The 14,480-nt window shown below is 37.3% G+C and overlaps 1 protein-coding gene across 5 annotated transcripts in view; it reads left to right on the top strand.

Annotated features, from left to right (window-relative positions):
- The window catches only part of EPHA6 (EPH receptor A6), an 854,316-nt gene that overhangs the window by 827,471 nt on the left and 12,365 nt on the right, over positions 1-14,480 (top strand). For all 5 annotated transcript variants that reach the window (XM_019839578.3, XM_019839585.3, XM_023238878.2 and 2 more), the window contains 2 exons: positions 11,162-11,355; positions 13,691-13,762. In XM_019839578.3, coding sequence (XP_019695137.1) covers positions 11,162-11,355; positions 13,691-13,762 — 266 coding nt within the window. The remainder of the gene's footprint in view (positions 1-11,161; positions 11,356-13,690; positions 13,763-14,480) is intronic.

Consider the following 14,480-nt stretch of genomic DNA (forward strand, 5'->3'; position numbering starts at 1 on the left):
GTCCTGCCCAAACCTGAGCCAAAACCATGCCAAGGAAATTGATGCTGTGATTGGCCAAGCTAGCTTTATGTACCAGCCTGTGCCTTTAGAGGTGGGTGGAGCACTGTGATTGGAAATTTCCACATAATCACACCCAGTGAGAGAGGAGGTCCCCTAAGGAAAGTAGTTGTACCTCCAGAGATAGACTGTTTTGTCCTTTTTGGTATACATAATTTTCAAAAGCAACTTTGTTTATTGTAGTATCAAAGGGCACTAAAACATTAACATTGTGCATCATTGTATTCTAGTGAGGGAGCTGGTATATTGGCAAGATCATGAGAGCTTTGGAGCAAGGTTCTTCAACCTCAGAACTGTTGACATATTGACTGTTGGGCTGAGTAGTTCTTTGTTGTGGGGACTGCCTTGTGCATTGTAGGATGTTTTGCAGTGTCCTCAGCCTCTACTCACCAGATGTCAGTACCATCTTCCCAGACATGATAACCAAAAATGTCTCCAGTCAGAGATGGGGCACACAAATCACAGCCAGTGAAGAATCACTGTTTTAGTCTGGAAAGATCTGGGTTCAAATGCAAACTCCACAGTTCACTGGCTGTGTTATCTTAGGAAAGTGGTTGAAGCTTTTTGAGATACTGTCTTACTGTCTGTAACAGTATTCAGAATACTCAACTGCAGGATTCAAAAGAATTAGAGATAATGTCTGTAAAACACCAGGTACATAGAAGGTATTTAATTAATCAAATGTAATAAACATAGCTTGCATTTCTGAGAAAGTATTTTAGATTATGGCTCATTTAATCTTGAAAATAACTATCTAAAATAAATCCTATTATTACTCCCATTTCTAGGTGAGATAACTAAAGCTTTCTAGAAAGTTTAAATAACCTACCCAAGGTTACTAGCATTGGTAGAACTGAAGTTCAAGCCCCCTGCTTACTCCAAAGTGCATGGGTTTTTTTTATGTTTATTTATTTATTTTGAGAGGGAGAGCATGTACACAAGCAAGCAGGGGAGGGGCAGAGAGAGGGAGAGAGAGAATCCCAAGCATGTTCCATGCTGTCAGCACAGAGCCCAACACGGGGCTCAATCTCATGAACTGTGATGAGGTGGTGACCTGAGCTGAAATCAAGTTGGACACCCAACTGACTGAGCCACCAAGTTGCCCCCAAGCTACACTGTGCAAGTCTAATTTTCAAAGAAATCTCTATACCACAGAAGTTCTACATAACGAAATCAAAGCATCTTTAATTATGTATGCCACTCTGTCATACAAGAAGTGTTTTCATTGTTTTCTGTTAGCAAAAGAATGCAGATTGACTCACTGTTGTTTGGAATTATAAATCTTTTCTGCAGTGTTCTGGGTTTTGATATTAAAAATTTATGAAATGTACCATTTTTATAACATTTCTCAAAAATATATACAGCAGTAGCTTAAAATCAAATTCTAATGATGGACAAATTTAGCCTACTAGCAGAAACGTGTCACGGGTACATTGAAGGTGCACAGCTCCTTACTGTTTTCTAGCTTTTTTTTTTTTATGATACTGCTGGATAATTTTTATGTTATTTTCATTCAAGTTCAAAATAATTGTTGTTTATTATACAGTGGAAGTACAATGTAATGCTAGGAGCTATGCAGGTTCCGAAGATGACAGACACCAAGGGCACTGCAGTTCTCCCAACACTTACACTGTGTAATGTGCTTAACAGAAGAAAATGGAAGCAAAACATGAGCAGCAGGAAACATTAAATAACCAAATCCCCACAGAGCTAATATGTAGGGAGGAGAACTAATGCCACATAAATGAGAGGCGACTTGGCTCAAACTAATGATCTGAACACAAGACCAGAGTCTTGGGTCAGGTTTGGTTTTGTTTTTAGTTTTTCCCTTGACATAATGCCGTACAAAAAAAAAAAAAAAAAAAAAAAAAAAAAAAAAAAAAAAAAAAAAAAAAAAAAAAAGTCTCCTTGAAGCAATTTGAAACCCTAATGTCCCCTGGGTATGGTATCATTTAGGCATATGCTACTAAGCTAGTTCAGTTTCCCAAAAAGATAACCAGTATCAGGGATCATCTCATTTGAAAGCTTACAAGGAAACATAACGCTGTCTCAGTGTTTCTGTGGGGTTTTATTCCCTTCAGTTTTCAAAAGTTTTTACGTAATAATGAGTTTTGCTTTAGATTGCTTTCGGAAACTTACCTGAAGAAACAAAATTGGAGTTTATCTTCAGGGTTTTCCTTTTATAGGTGATATGGTTGGAAAGAACCTTTTGACCTTGTCTGAATTGATTCCTTTTTTCAAAATTTATGAAGGAAGAAAATAACCTTTTACCATATTTCTTGTTTGTCCTCATAATTCTATAACCTTTTCAATTATAAATCAGTGTTTCAGCCAAGAATGGTGGATGTGTAGAATCCACTTACCTAGAAATGCAGTATGGTTTTATGAGTCAGAGAGTCCAGTCATTTCCAATTCTTGTCTCTGATTAGATTTTCCAAACTCTTCTTTATTACGTAATGGTTCTTGTGTAATGATCTGTGGAAGACACAGGAAATTGCTAAAGGCCCATTCCCATTATTTCAACTTTTCCATATTACCGAGGGAATTTTTGCATTTCTTTGAATATGTACTCTACCAAGGCAATTGTCAAAATGGCCTTCCTTTTCTCAATTTTTCAATAATTCCTTCTATTGGTACATAGAAAATAGCAACATTTTAATTAAATTCATACTAATTACACTAGCATAATGCATGTCTGCTACAGAGGCAAGAGTAATAGGGGATATTATGAAAGGCAATTAATCACCATTGTAAATAATTCAAATGGTAAAGTTTTAAGTAGAGGAAACCAATAACTAATATACTACTACCTCGGTGTAATTTCCAAGGGAAACTTTTTTAACCAAACAACCACAAAGCTGAAGAATGTATATATGCCAGTAATGTTTTCATAAAAAATTAATTATACCTTCAATATATTTATATATTGAAATATATTTACAATCTTTAGCTCTTACAAATTTTATTCCATCTTTTGCTGTCTTTGGAGCATTTACAAAGAGGACATTTTAAAATCTCCCTTTTCTTTGTACTCATAAACTATTTTTCCATAGCTTCTCAGTCTTAGTTTATCAGGACAGACTCTGGCCCTGTCCAGATTTTTGTCTCCCTGCATTTGCATTTGGAATTCTGTGGGAAACAGACCATTCAATGAAGGCCAAATCTAGACATAGAGGTTACAAAAACTCAAGATGCAGAGATGTTACCAAAGGTCCTGCAGATTAAGACTGCAATTTCAGTGACTCTATAAATAGCTTTTTTAGCTAAAAGGTACTCTTGCAAGTACTAAATCCAGTTCTCTTCTCTTCCTTAATGAGGAGACAGAGACTTGCCCAACTACTGAGTTTATTAGTGACAGTTTCGGACTTTGATGCAGTACAAGTGACACCTTCACTAATGCTCTTTCCATGACTTACTCACTGAAGCAGTGTTACATATAAAGTGTTAGTTATCTGTCTTAACAAGCATGACTTTCTACTGTTAGGGGTAAAAGCTTTTCCAGTTGACAAGTCTTACCATCAACAACCTTTCACCTTGGAAAGTCCTACGGTTCATATCGTTCCCCATTTTGTCCACTCATTCAACAGTCCAAAAGGTGGTAACCTACTGAGGACAAACACTCTATACATTTTATATGTCCTTGACATTCTATGGTGAGTTCCAAAAAGTGAGATTTGAGAACTGCCTTAAGTGTAGACTTTTAAGAAACTTTTCATCTTAAAGTTAAAATGAGGAAATCTTCAGTTTCTACACCCTAATGATCTACAAATTACAAATGAGCCTCTGAAAAAAAAATTGTTTCTGCCTGTACCTTATTCATTCCCCTCTCTACCCCCTTTTTTCTTACTGTACCCTGAATTTAATTTGCGTCTTGACTGCCTTTCACTGAATTTTAAATCCTAGATGTTGAAAAATATTGAATAACAAAATAAGATTATAAATGTTATTTTCTTATGACCACTTCTTTCCTTCTTTTTTTTCTCTCCCATGTAGATGCAACCTTTATATTGCATATTAGGAAAATAGATTACCGGTGTTTTCAGTATTATTGTATTACAAGTCCAAATATCCTAATATGTATAAGTAATCATTATCACAAAAAGTGAGTGTATACTGGGACCCTTTGCTTCACCTTCCCCCTTTTACCTGAAATTATAGGTTTTCCACAAAGCAATGATGAATATTTAGAGGGAAGATAAAAATAAAACCACTTCACATTCCATTTACTAGTATACATTTCAGTAGACTAAAATTTTGAGACAGTTTCTTTTAAAAGAAAGTATGAATAACTAAATTCAGTGTGCTTCTTTTTGGAGATACTCAGCAGTTTTATAACACAAAATGTGATTCCCTGCATAGCCCGAGCAGTCCTTGTTCAATGGTATTGTTCAGGGATGTCTCAGCATCTTCATATTGACTGTCTACTTCTTGTTTGCCTGGTTTAATAAAAGGTGCACCTTTTCCTGCTTTGATTCAGAAACTGTCAACACAATTGGAAAACTCATCAGATTCAGCAAGAACAGAACAGTCTGCTACGTGCCCCAACTGAGCCTTATGTTGATTCTAGGCTGCTAAAAATTGCAGTGTCGATGACAAGGAACCAGTACGGTCTGTTTAGAATAACCAGCCAGGTTTTAGATAATAAATTCTGACAGAATCTAATTCCTTCTACCTCTGCATGGAAATTATTACTGCAGTCATTTTCATATTTTTTCACTTTATTTTAATTTTCTTCTTGCATTTTTAAATAAGGGTTTAACCTTGTATAATTCTTCTCCACAGGATGACAGCCTACAACTATCATAAACCAAACTGTTACAAAATTCTTTCTAGTTAATCATCACCCCTTCATATACTAAAACAACAAACCTCAATTAGTCTTTTAGACAAAGTACCCCATATGCTTCTGCTTCCTTGTCATTCCTTAACTAAGGAATCAGAAAACACCTATAAAACAAAACTACTCACAAAAGACATGTTTATGAAGATAAAGGTTAATATAGGTTTTCTCAAGCTGCCCATAAAATAGTTTTCATAGATCACATATGTGACCATTGAAACTATTTTTTGACTTGACAAGGCATTGTGCTGGATGCTGGAACCCTATGGGAAAAAGAAACAGTTGCTGCTCTTGAGGGGCTCAGCTCGTCCAGCTGAAAGAGCACAAGTGTTTTGTGGTGGCTGGAGCAAAGATCTGGACACAGCCAAATGTGGGGACTGGGAGCCAGGCTCCTGCAGAATTTCAGATATGGGGGGATGGGATCACAGCCCCCACAGTCAAGATTGCTTTGCATGGGCTGTGGGAGATGATTGGAGAAGGGAATTAAGGCAAGGACACCAGTTAGGAGGCTGTTATCAAAATGGGGAGTAAATCATTGGGAGAATTTAAAATGGAACAGATTTGGAATACATGAAGGTAGTAGAATCAGAACAACTTAAGTTACTTTTGAGTATCAAGGCAGAGAGAGATCCACATGACTCCTTGATCTCTGCCTTGAGTCATGAGAAGAACGGCGGTACCCTTTGCAAAGGACAGGAATTCCAGAGGAGGAATGGGATAGGTTTTGTACAAAATAAATCTAAGATATCTGTATGACAGCCTTATGAAGTTCTATGTCATGTAGGCAATAGATCTGAAACCCAGCAGAGATAGCCAAGCATGCGCTGTGACTGTGGCAGGCACACGCACATAGGTGAGAGTGAAGCCTGGAGGGCGCAAGAGCGTGAGAGAGACTCAGGACCTAATTCTGGCGGAATAAGTCAGGGATGTGGCTCAAGGCTCAGCACAGATGTTCTCAACCACTACCGTGATTCAGAGGCTATCAAGATGATCTTATCAGTCTGTTTTTCAGGGGATTATTAGCTATGCAATAACAACCCAATCTATTTATCAGCTTGAGCTTTGGTTTTCTTACCTATAAAATATGCATAACCATACTCACATAATAAGGTAATTTGAGACCTAAATAGAGACTAAATAAAGTGAGCTATGTTAAAACACCTAGTCCAGAGCTTGGCACATAATAAGCTCACAGAGTTATATATGTTACTTGAAGCTGAAACCAGAAAGCTCATAGGAAATTGAGCGCAGCATCGCCCAGCCCCCAAATTCTTTCTTCTCCTGTGTCCTGTCTTTACCAGTTGACCAAGTTCAAAAACCTGTCCTGCCATATCTAATCTTAACCCTATCATGTGTTCTTGTCAAATCAGTCCACTTTTGTACACCACGGCCATGGCCTCCAGTAAGGCCATCCTGATCTCCAGCCTGGATCCCTACAAGCCTCCTTCCTGGCCTCCCACCCCTCCCCATCCCAGGTGCACTCTCCACACTGCAGCCAGAGCAAGCTTTCCAAAGGCAAATCTGGTGTCATTTACTTGCTAAAACCCTAAACCCTTTGCAAAAAAGTCATTTGTAGCATACAAAATCATTCGTGATCCCAAGAAATGTAATTTTACATAACCTTCCAGCCTCAAATCTTACCATTCCTCTCTTTGAAGATTCTAGTCTAGCTGCAGGAATCTACTTTCATTCCCTGATCAGGTCACATCTCCCTCCCTTCAGCCTGACCAGTTGACCCTGCTACCTCCTCCATTTCCTGTAAGATCCAGCTCACCTCCTCTGAGAAGCCTTCCCAAGACTGGGTTAGGCACTCCTTCCACATGCTCCCGTAACTCCCTGTTCTACGGGCATTTACTGTATTCAAACTCCCCAGTCTTCTTCACCAGAATATGTGTTTCCAAAAGACAGAGGTATTTCTTACTCATTTGTTAACTCTTATATATAGTGTACATAGTATATATATATATATATAGTGTGTGTGTGTGTGTGTGTGTGTGTGTGTGTGTGTATATATATATATATTTGGTTGAATACATTTAAAAAGCTATTAGAAAGATGTTGCTGTCTGTTAACCATTTGTGGATCATATTGCTTAATCTTTCTTTGGCTCCCTCAAAGCCAGAATTTTTAGGTGTGCAATCTTAGGCAAGTTAAATCTCTCTATGTTTACATTCCTTATCTATAAGGTAGGGATAACGATAGTACCTACCTCATAGGGTTATTGTGAGGATTAAAAGAGTTGATACGTGTAAATCATTTAGAACTGGTACCTGGAAGTATCCAAGGGCTCTCATTAAGTGTTAGATGTTATTGTCACTGTTGTTATTCTTGTTATTACTATTATCCTATAAGGAACCTTCATGTTTGACACCTGACATGAACCAGGGCTCAACACCTTTCACAAGGTCACAAGTTAAATGATTGAGGAAACTTAAAAGTCAGAGGTCCTCAAGAAGAAAAGTCATGAGTTCCCCAATCCTCCCACTGTCCCCACAGAAAAGCATGCTAGGGCCAGACACAGTACTGAGTTCATTATGGGTAAAAGTTCTAGATGAGAGACCATACTCTCTTGTCACTCTCTCCTTTTCTAGAACAATTATGAGAGCAATTCTGTCAGAAGAGAATATGAAAGCCTGCTTGGCACCAAGCAGTGTGGCCTTGGGTGTTAACTGTTTATGAGAGTTGTCTAGGAGAGTGACCTTGAGGTCACTGGGAGTGGCCTCCAGACAGGAGGAAGAAGCCACCAGTCTTACAGAAAGTTGAGTTTGAGTCCAGTCCTTCTCTCCTGGAGAAGAGCAAGCCCCAGTGTCATCAGTTTTTGTCCAAGCAAGCCAGAGTGAGATCATGAGATCATTTTGGAGAATGCTGCGTGACGCACCAATTTTTTAGTAATACTTCCTTCGGAGAGGACTTGACATGCTGTCATGCTTGTACCATGAATCCATCTTGGGTAGCTTGAAACTTTGGGTTTTCTAAGAATCTGCTATTCTACCGAAACAAATCCAAAATTTTCTTCTAATAGCGTTGGTTTTGTTCAGTAACATTTATTTATGTGTCAAGCACCATACTAAATGATGAGAATATAAAATCTACAGACATAATTCCTGCTTTCAGGTATGAATAGCCTTAGAGGAAAAGCAGATGAATGGTTACAATACAATGTAATAGAAGCAATAATAGAAATGTGTACAAGACTCAGAAGCATTCAGAAATGACTCTGTTCAGCCTGAGATAACATTTTGCAAACTCTGAAGTAAACATGTGTTTGATTTACCCAGAATATAAAATTCAGGATCCAGATAAAAACATCGAAGTCCAATTGCCAAGTGCCATGACAAAAGGTAACATGGCAATCACTCCTAAAATTGTGTTAGTTGATATAAAATTGGAACGGAAGATGTTATCATGAGAACTGAAAAACATTTCTGAGGAATGGTCAGAGGAAAAAGTTTGAAAGCTAAAGGAACTAGATTTAAATGCTAACTCTGCCATCTATGCTGTGTGGATTTAGGCAATTTTCCTAACCTCTCTGAGGCTAAATTTTTTCACTTAAGAATAGGGATAATATGGGGAACCTGGCTGGCTTAGTCAGAAGAGTGTGCAACTCTTGATCTCAGGGTCCTGAGTTTGAGCCCACATTTGGGTGTAGAAATGACTTAAATAAATAAGACTTTTTTTAAATAAATAAATAAATAAATAAATAAGAATAGAGATAATAATAACTACCATACTGAGTTATTTTAATCAGTCAATGAACATGCAAATCACCTAACACATGATGAATACTGAGTAAAAGCAGCTGATTTTTTTTTCTTCAAAGTGTGGCCTCAATTGTCATCTATTTTATTCTATGCACTTATAATTAGGTAACTGTGGTCAATCAACTAGAGAGCTCTCCTAGGGTAGGATTTTAAAGTCTTTTTATAATGGAATTCTATCCTATTTTTCTTTTTTATTATTATTATTTTTTTTTATTCTCAAGTTAGTGTACAGTGTAGTCTTGGCCTCAGGAGTAGAATCCAGTGATGCATCTCTTACATATGACACCCACTGCTCATCCCAAAAAGTGCCCTCCTTAATTCCTGTCACCCTTTTAACCAACCCTCCACCCCTTCACCCCCATCAACCCTCAGTTGGTTCTCTGTATTTAAGAATCTTTTATGGTTTGCTTCCTTCTCTGTTTTTATCTTATTCTTCCTTCCCTTCCCCTATGTTCATCTGTTAAGTTTCTAAAATTCCACATATGAGTGAAATCATATGATATCTGCCTTTATCTGACTGACTCATTTCACTTCACATAATACCTTCCAGTTTCATCCATGTTGTTGCAAGATTTCCTCCTTTTCCATCACCAAGTAGTATTTCATTGTGTGATATATATATATATATATATATATATATATATATATATATATCCCATCTTCTTAATCCATTCATCAGTTGATGGACATTTGGTCTCTCCTTAATTTGGCTATTGTTGATAGCACTGCTATAAACATGGGAGTGCGTGTACCCCTTCAAATCAGCATTTTTGTATCCTTTCCTATACTATTTTTCTTAGTTACTTTTCAAAACTATCTACAGTAGTTTTGATATACTAAAAATTGTTGTAAAATATCTTAAAATCCAAGCCTATTCAGTAGCAAAAATAATCAGAAAACAGGTAAAAAAAATCCTGTTCAATAATGAGATAAAATGAATTAAAAAATGCTATTATCCTGATGGGTTAAAGTGTTCTGGTCACAAAGACACTGATGGGGTTGTGAGAAATCCCCTATTACAAAAAAGCTAAAGCTTAGCAGCTAAGAGGTTCTGGAAGGCATATTATTGCTCCTTTTTTACAAACTGCCTCTAGCATAAATTACGGATATTTCAGGGTCCTGTCAAATAGTGGCCATTAAAAAAGAAATTAAGAATTAAAGAAAGCATGTAGATATTGCTACAGTAAAGAGAGGTCTCCTGTTAGCAATATTAGCACTTGCATTTTTGTATTTCTATTGTTGATGAGGGGCAGGGATGAGGTTGAATTGTGCCTGTCTTTAACTATCAGTCTGTTCCTCAGTTTCCCACCTCAAAAATGGGGAATGAACCCTTTTCTTTGTCTTTCTCCCAGAGAGGATATAAGAATAAAGGGTCACATGAATCCTTTGAGCACTTCACAAAAAATAAATAAATAAATAAATAAATAAATAAATAAATAAGCTGTATAAATTCAGAGTCAATTATATCATATTACTAGGAAATTCTCAGGTGGGCTGTATATGAAGTAGATGATAATCCTGCTTTATCTTCTGTGTGATTTCCTAAGTAAAACAAAACAAAACAAAACAAACAAAAAAACTTACTATCATCATTTGTTACTCTTAACTTTGACTTCTCATAAAATTCCTTTCACTAGAGCCACACTGTCCTGTACGGTAGCCATTAGCCACATATGGCTATTTAAATTTAAATTTTAACTAATTAAAATGAACTAAAATACAAAATTCAGTTCCTCAGTCTTAATAGCCACATTTCAAGCACTCAACAGGTACATGTGACTACTTGCTGTCATGTTGGACAGAGAGAACATTTCTGTCATCACAGAAAGTTCAATTGGACCGTGCTGGCCCCAAGGATACTCAGGCTGAATGACCCTAATGCTCTGTGGCCTTAAGGTAACCATTGATAGCATTTCAAGGATTGAATGACCCTAGAAGTTCTGAGAGGACTTCATAATCACATCAGTGTCAGACTAAGGGAAAGCCAGAAGTAAGCAAAGAGAAATTAAATAGGCAATAAAGAAGAAAGAAGGAATGATAGCCAGCAAAAGAATACACACTGACATTATTATAAAAGGATAAAAAATGACTCAGAAGTTCAGTGCTTCAGCAGAGGTATAATTTTACTTAAAACACTTGCCACAGGTGGTTTGCACAAAATGCATCAATCCAATGCTGACTTTCTGATGTCCTAATTGGGTTTTCAGACATTCCAGCTAAATCACACAGGAACTATTTCTTGAAATTGTGATGAAGCTTAACCTCCCTTCTGAATACCTCATGTTTAAAAATATTTTCCTCAAAGAGGTGTCAGCAGATATTAATGTAGATACTTGCAACTTGTGTATTTATCTTTGTTTGGGCTGCTTGTACTCACAAGTAATTTTCATGTTTACCAAAATTTTGGCCTCTACTTCCTATATAAAAAGGAATTATAATTTAGCATATATTGTGTTATTTGTTCCAAAAAGTAAGAGACTAACCTATGTATGTTTGCATTTAGGTCATTCTGTCCATTGAAGAAGGCTATAGACTTCCGGCTCCCATGGGCTGTCCAGCATCTCTACACCAGCTGATGCTCCATTGCTGGCAGAAGGAGAGAAACCACAGACCAAAATTTACTGACATTGTCAGCTTCCTTGACAAACTGATCCGCAATCCCAGTGCCCTTCACACCCTGGTGGAGGACATCCTTGTGTAAGATGCATCGTGTCGATTTTTCCCCCTCAACAATCATTTCTTTCAGGCTATAGACAAGACTAACAGGTAGAGAGGAGAAAGTTTACTGTAATAACTGTCTAGTTGCCAACCTTTTAGAATATTTTATACAAACCATATTTTGTTTATCAGCTGAAAAAATAATTTATTAGCATTGTTAAATGGATTTTTTTAAAGAAAACAGGTACTCCTTTTGTTCTCTCCATATCTAATCTTTCTGAATTACTTTATACATATATATATATACATATATATAGACACACATATATGTACATATATATATATACACATAAAAATATATGTATATATGTATATGTACATATATATATATATTCTTTTTTTTAACCTGTGGGCATCTTTGGTATTTGTATATCTTTTTGTTTATTTACCTATCCTTCCTTGCCTCTGTAAGTAGTATTGGTATATATTTGCAGCCTCTTTAATTTTCTTGTCCATTCTATGTTCTGACCCTCTATTTGAAATGGTAAGCAAGACAGGGGCAATTTGTGAATCAGCCAGGAGTGAAGGTGTTTCCTGCTGATATGATCACACCCAGCTATTGTTACTTTCCATTTCTAAAACCAGAAAAAGACAAATGACAAGACAAGAAAATGAAGGCGCTCATACACCATTTTGTAAAAGTCAGTAGAGTTGAGAAGATCTACTCCTCTCTCTCTAAAAATCAGTTATAAGAAGGGGGGAGTGTAGAAGAAAAGAAACACTACTATCTATGTCTGAAAAGATTACATTTAAAATATTTTCAGACTGGGAATATATGTCTTTATTTAGCCAAATAGGACTTAGAAATACCCAAAGTATTTCCAAAGCTCACTTTCCTAACTCAGGGGACAGCCAACAGGATATACAGATGTTCAACTTTAGGTCATAGGTTCAAGTCGGTGCAGGTTTTAGTAGTAAGGCCAAAGGCTCTTCAAGGACTACTTAAAGCAGGCCTCAGTTCACTGCAGAGCACACAAGAATTCACCTCTAAATCACTAATTGGCAGCCTCAGTAAAGTGAAGCCAAGCATGAAATAGCTAGAGATTAAACTATTACTCTAGCCCATCTTCCCTAAAGCAGTCCAACAGAGGAAGCTTAAAGGGCGGCAGGGGGAGGGGAACGATTTAGGATTTTATCATGAAAGGGCAGTCATTGAAGGATTTTAAGCAAGAGAATGGCATGATCACATTTACATTTCTGCAAGATCACTCCAGAGCTGATTTAGACTGAGTGCAAAACAAGGAACAAGACTGGAAACAGAGACAGATGCTTATAGAAACTCAAGATAGAAAAGATTAGGGCCTGACTCATGAAATGGGAAAAAGCGTGGGGTCAGGAGATAAGAGAATGGATTTATTATCAGGCAAGGAAAAAAATGTGTCTTGGTCGCCGACTGAATATGGAGGGAGGAGAGAGAAGAATCAAGAATTTTGTCAAAGTTACTTTCTTAGACAAGCTGGCTGATATAATATTACCACTAAGAGAAAGAGAAAGAAGGATAAGGTTCTAGAATAGAAATGAGACCATTTCAAGTAAGCTGAATTGAAGGTGCCTGTGGGGTGTGTGGGTGGAGATGTCCAATAGGCAGTTATATGTGTAGGTTGAACCTCAGGTGGAAAGATCTGAGCTGAAGATTTGAAGATCATCAACATAGAGACTATAGCTGAAGATTCATGAATATTAAGATGACCCATGGAGACTATAAAGTATGCAAATTAACACAGGGAAAGAGTACAACACCAAGATTTAAGAAATAAGCTGAAGGAGAGTACCCAGAGGAGACTGAGAAAGAAGAACCGGACAGGTAATAATGAAAGCAGGGAAAGAGCAGTGTCATAGGAGCTAAAAAAAAAAAAGAAAAGAAAAGAAACAAACAAACAAACAAAAACAATGGGGAGAGTTTTCAAGGAGTGTAATGCCCCAAGTCTTCACAAAGCTTCAGTAAGATAAAAAGTGACGTGGGCCCATTGAATTTAGCAACAGAGTGGTCAGGTATTTATGCGCAGCCTTAGTGAGAGCATTTGAATAAAGTTGTGTGAGACAGACTGCAATGGAGCAGAAGTAAATATGAGGTCAGAGAGAAGAGCAATACAAAGCACTAAGAAGCCTGTCTCTGAAGAGAAAGAGAAGTAGTTGGAGAAAATATTTCTTGGTTTTTGTTTTTATATGTCTTATTGAAGAGATGGGTATGCATTGACATGGAAGAGAAAGAGCTAACAGAAAGAGATCATGCAGTGAGTGTGCATTAATGGAAAAGAACTTTGGTTATCTATAAACTGAACTCATTTAATCTGAGCCTTTCATTGTGGTATAGGGTAAATGGACCCCACAGCCAGTGCCCATCAACAGAGCTCTCTAACTGTTCTATGGCTGTAGAAGCAGGCAGGTAAGAACCTTCTTTTTGAAGAAAAATAGATAAAACCATTTCTTCCCTGCTTTTTCAAGATTATGAATGTTTATCGTACTTGGAAAATAATGATGAAGACTCTAAGATGAGAAATATGCCAAAAAGTCAAAATGATCCTGAGGTAAAGTCAACATGAGGGCTTGTGTCTTAAGGCCAGAAATTTATGGTTTGATGTTATATGCGGTGTCCTGTGGACAGGCCAGCAAATGGCAAGTCTGTGATGGCACCACCACACATGGGCAAGAGTTGCATACTTTATATAAAGTTGGCAGTTTCATTTGATGACTGATTTGCTGTCCTTGTTTCTGATAAAGATATATGGGCTAGTGTTTTCTGCTGTTAATGTACTTTTGTTTGAGGGCCACCTGGGTGGCTCAGTTGGTTAACTGTTCGACTTCGACTCAGGTCATGATCTCACAGTTCATGGGTTTGAGCCCCACCTCGGGTTCTGTGCTGACAGCTGGGAGCCTGGAGCCTGCTTCAGATTCTGTGTGTCCCTCTCTCTCTCTCTCTGCCCCTCCCCTGCTTGTGCACTCTCTCTCTCTCTCTCCCTCTTAAAAATAAATAAGCCTTTTAAAAAATTAAAAAATATATTTTTTTGTTTGAGAAACAAAAGGAACCAGAGTTCTAAGGGTACTAGGCCTAACCATTATCACCATTCTTATTTTCACAGCAGCCTGAGAGGGTTACCCTTATC

Source organism: Felis catus, chromosome C2 (assembly GCF_018350175.1).
Source record: "Felis catus isolate Fca126 chromosome C2, F.catus_Fca126_mat1.0, whole genome shotgun sequence".
In the NCBI taxonomy this organism is placed as follows: domain Eukaryota; kingdom Metazoa; phylum Chordata; class Mammalia; order Carnivora; family Felidae; genus Felis; species Felis catus.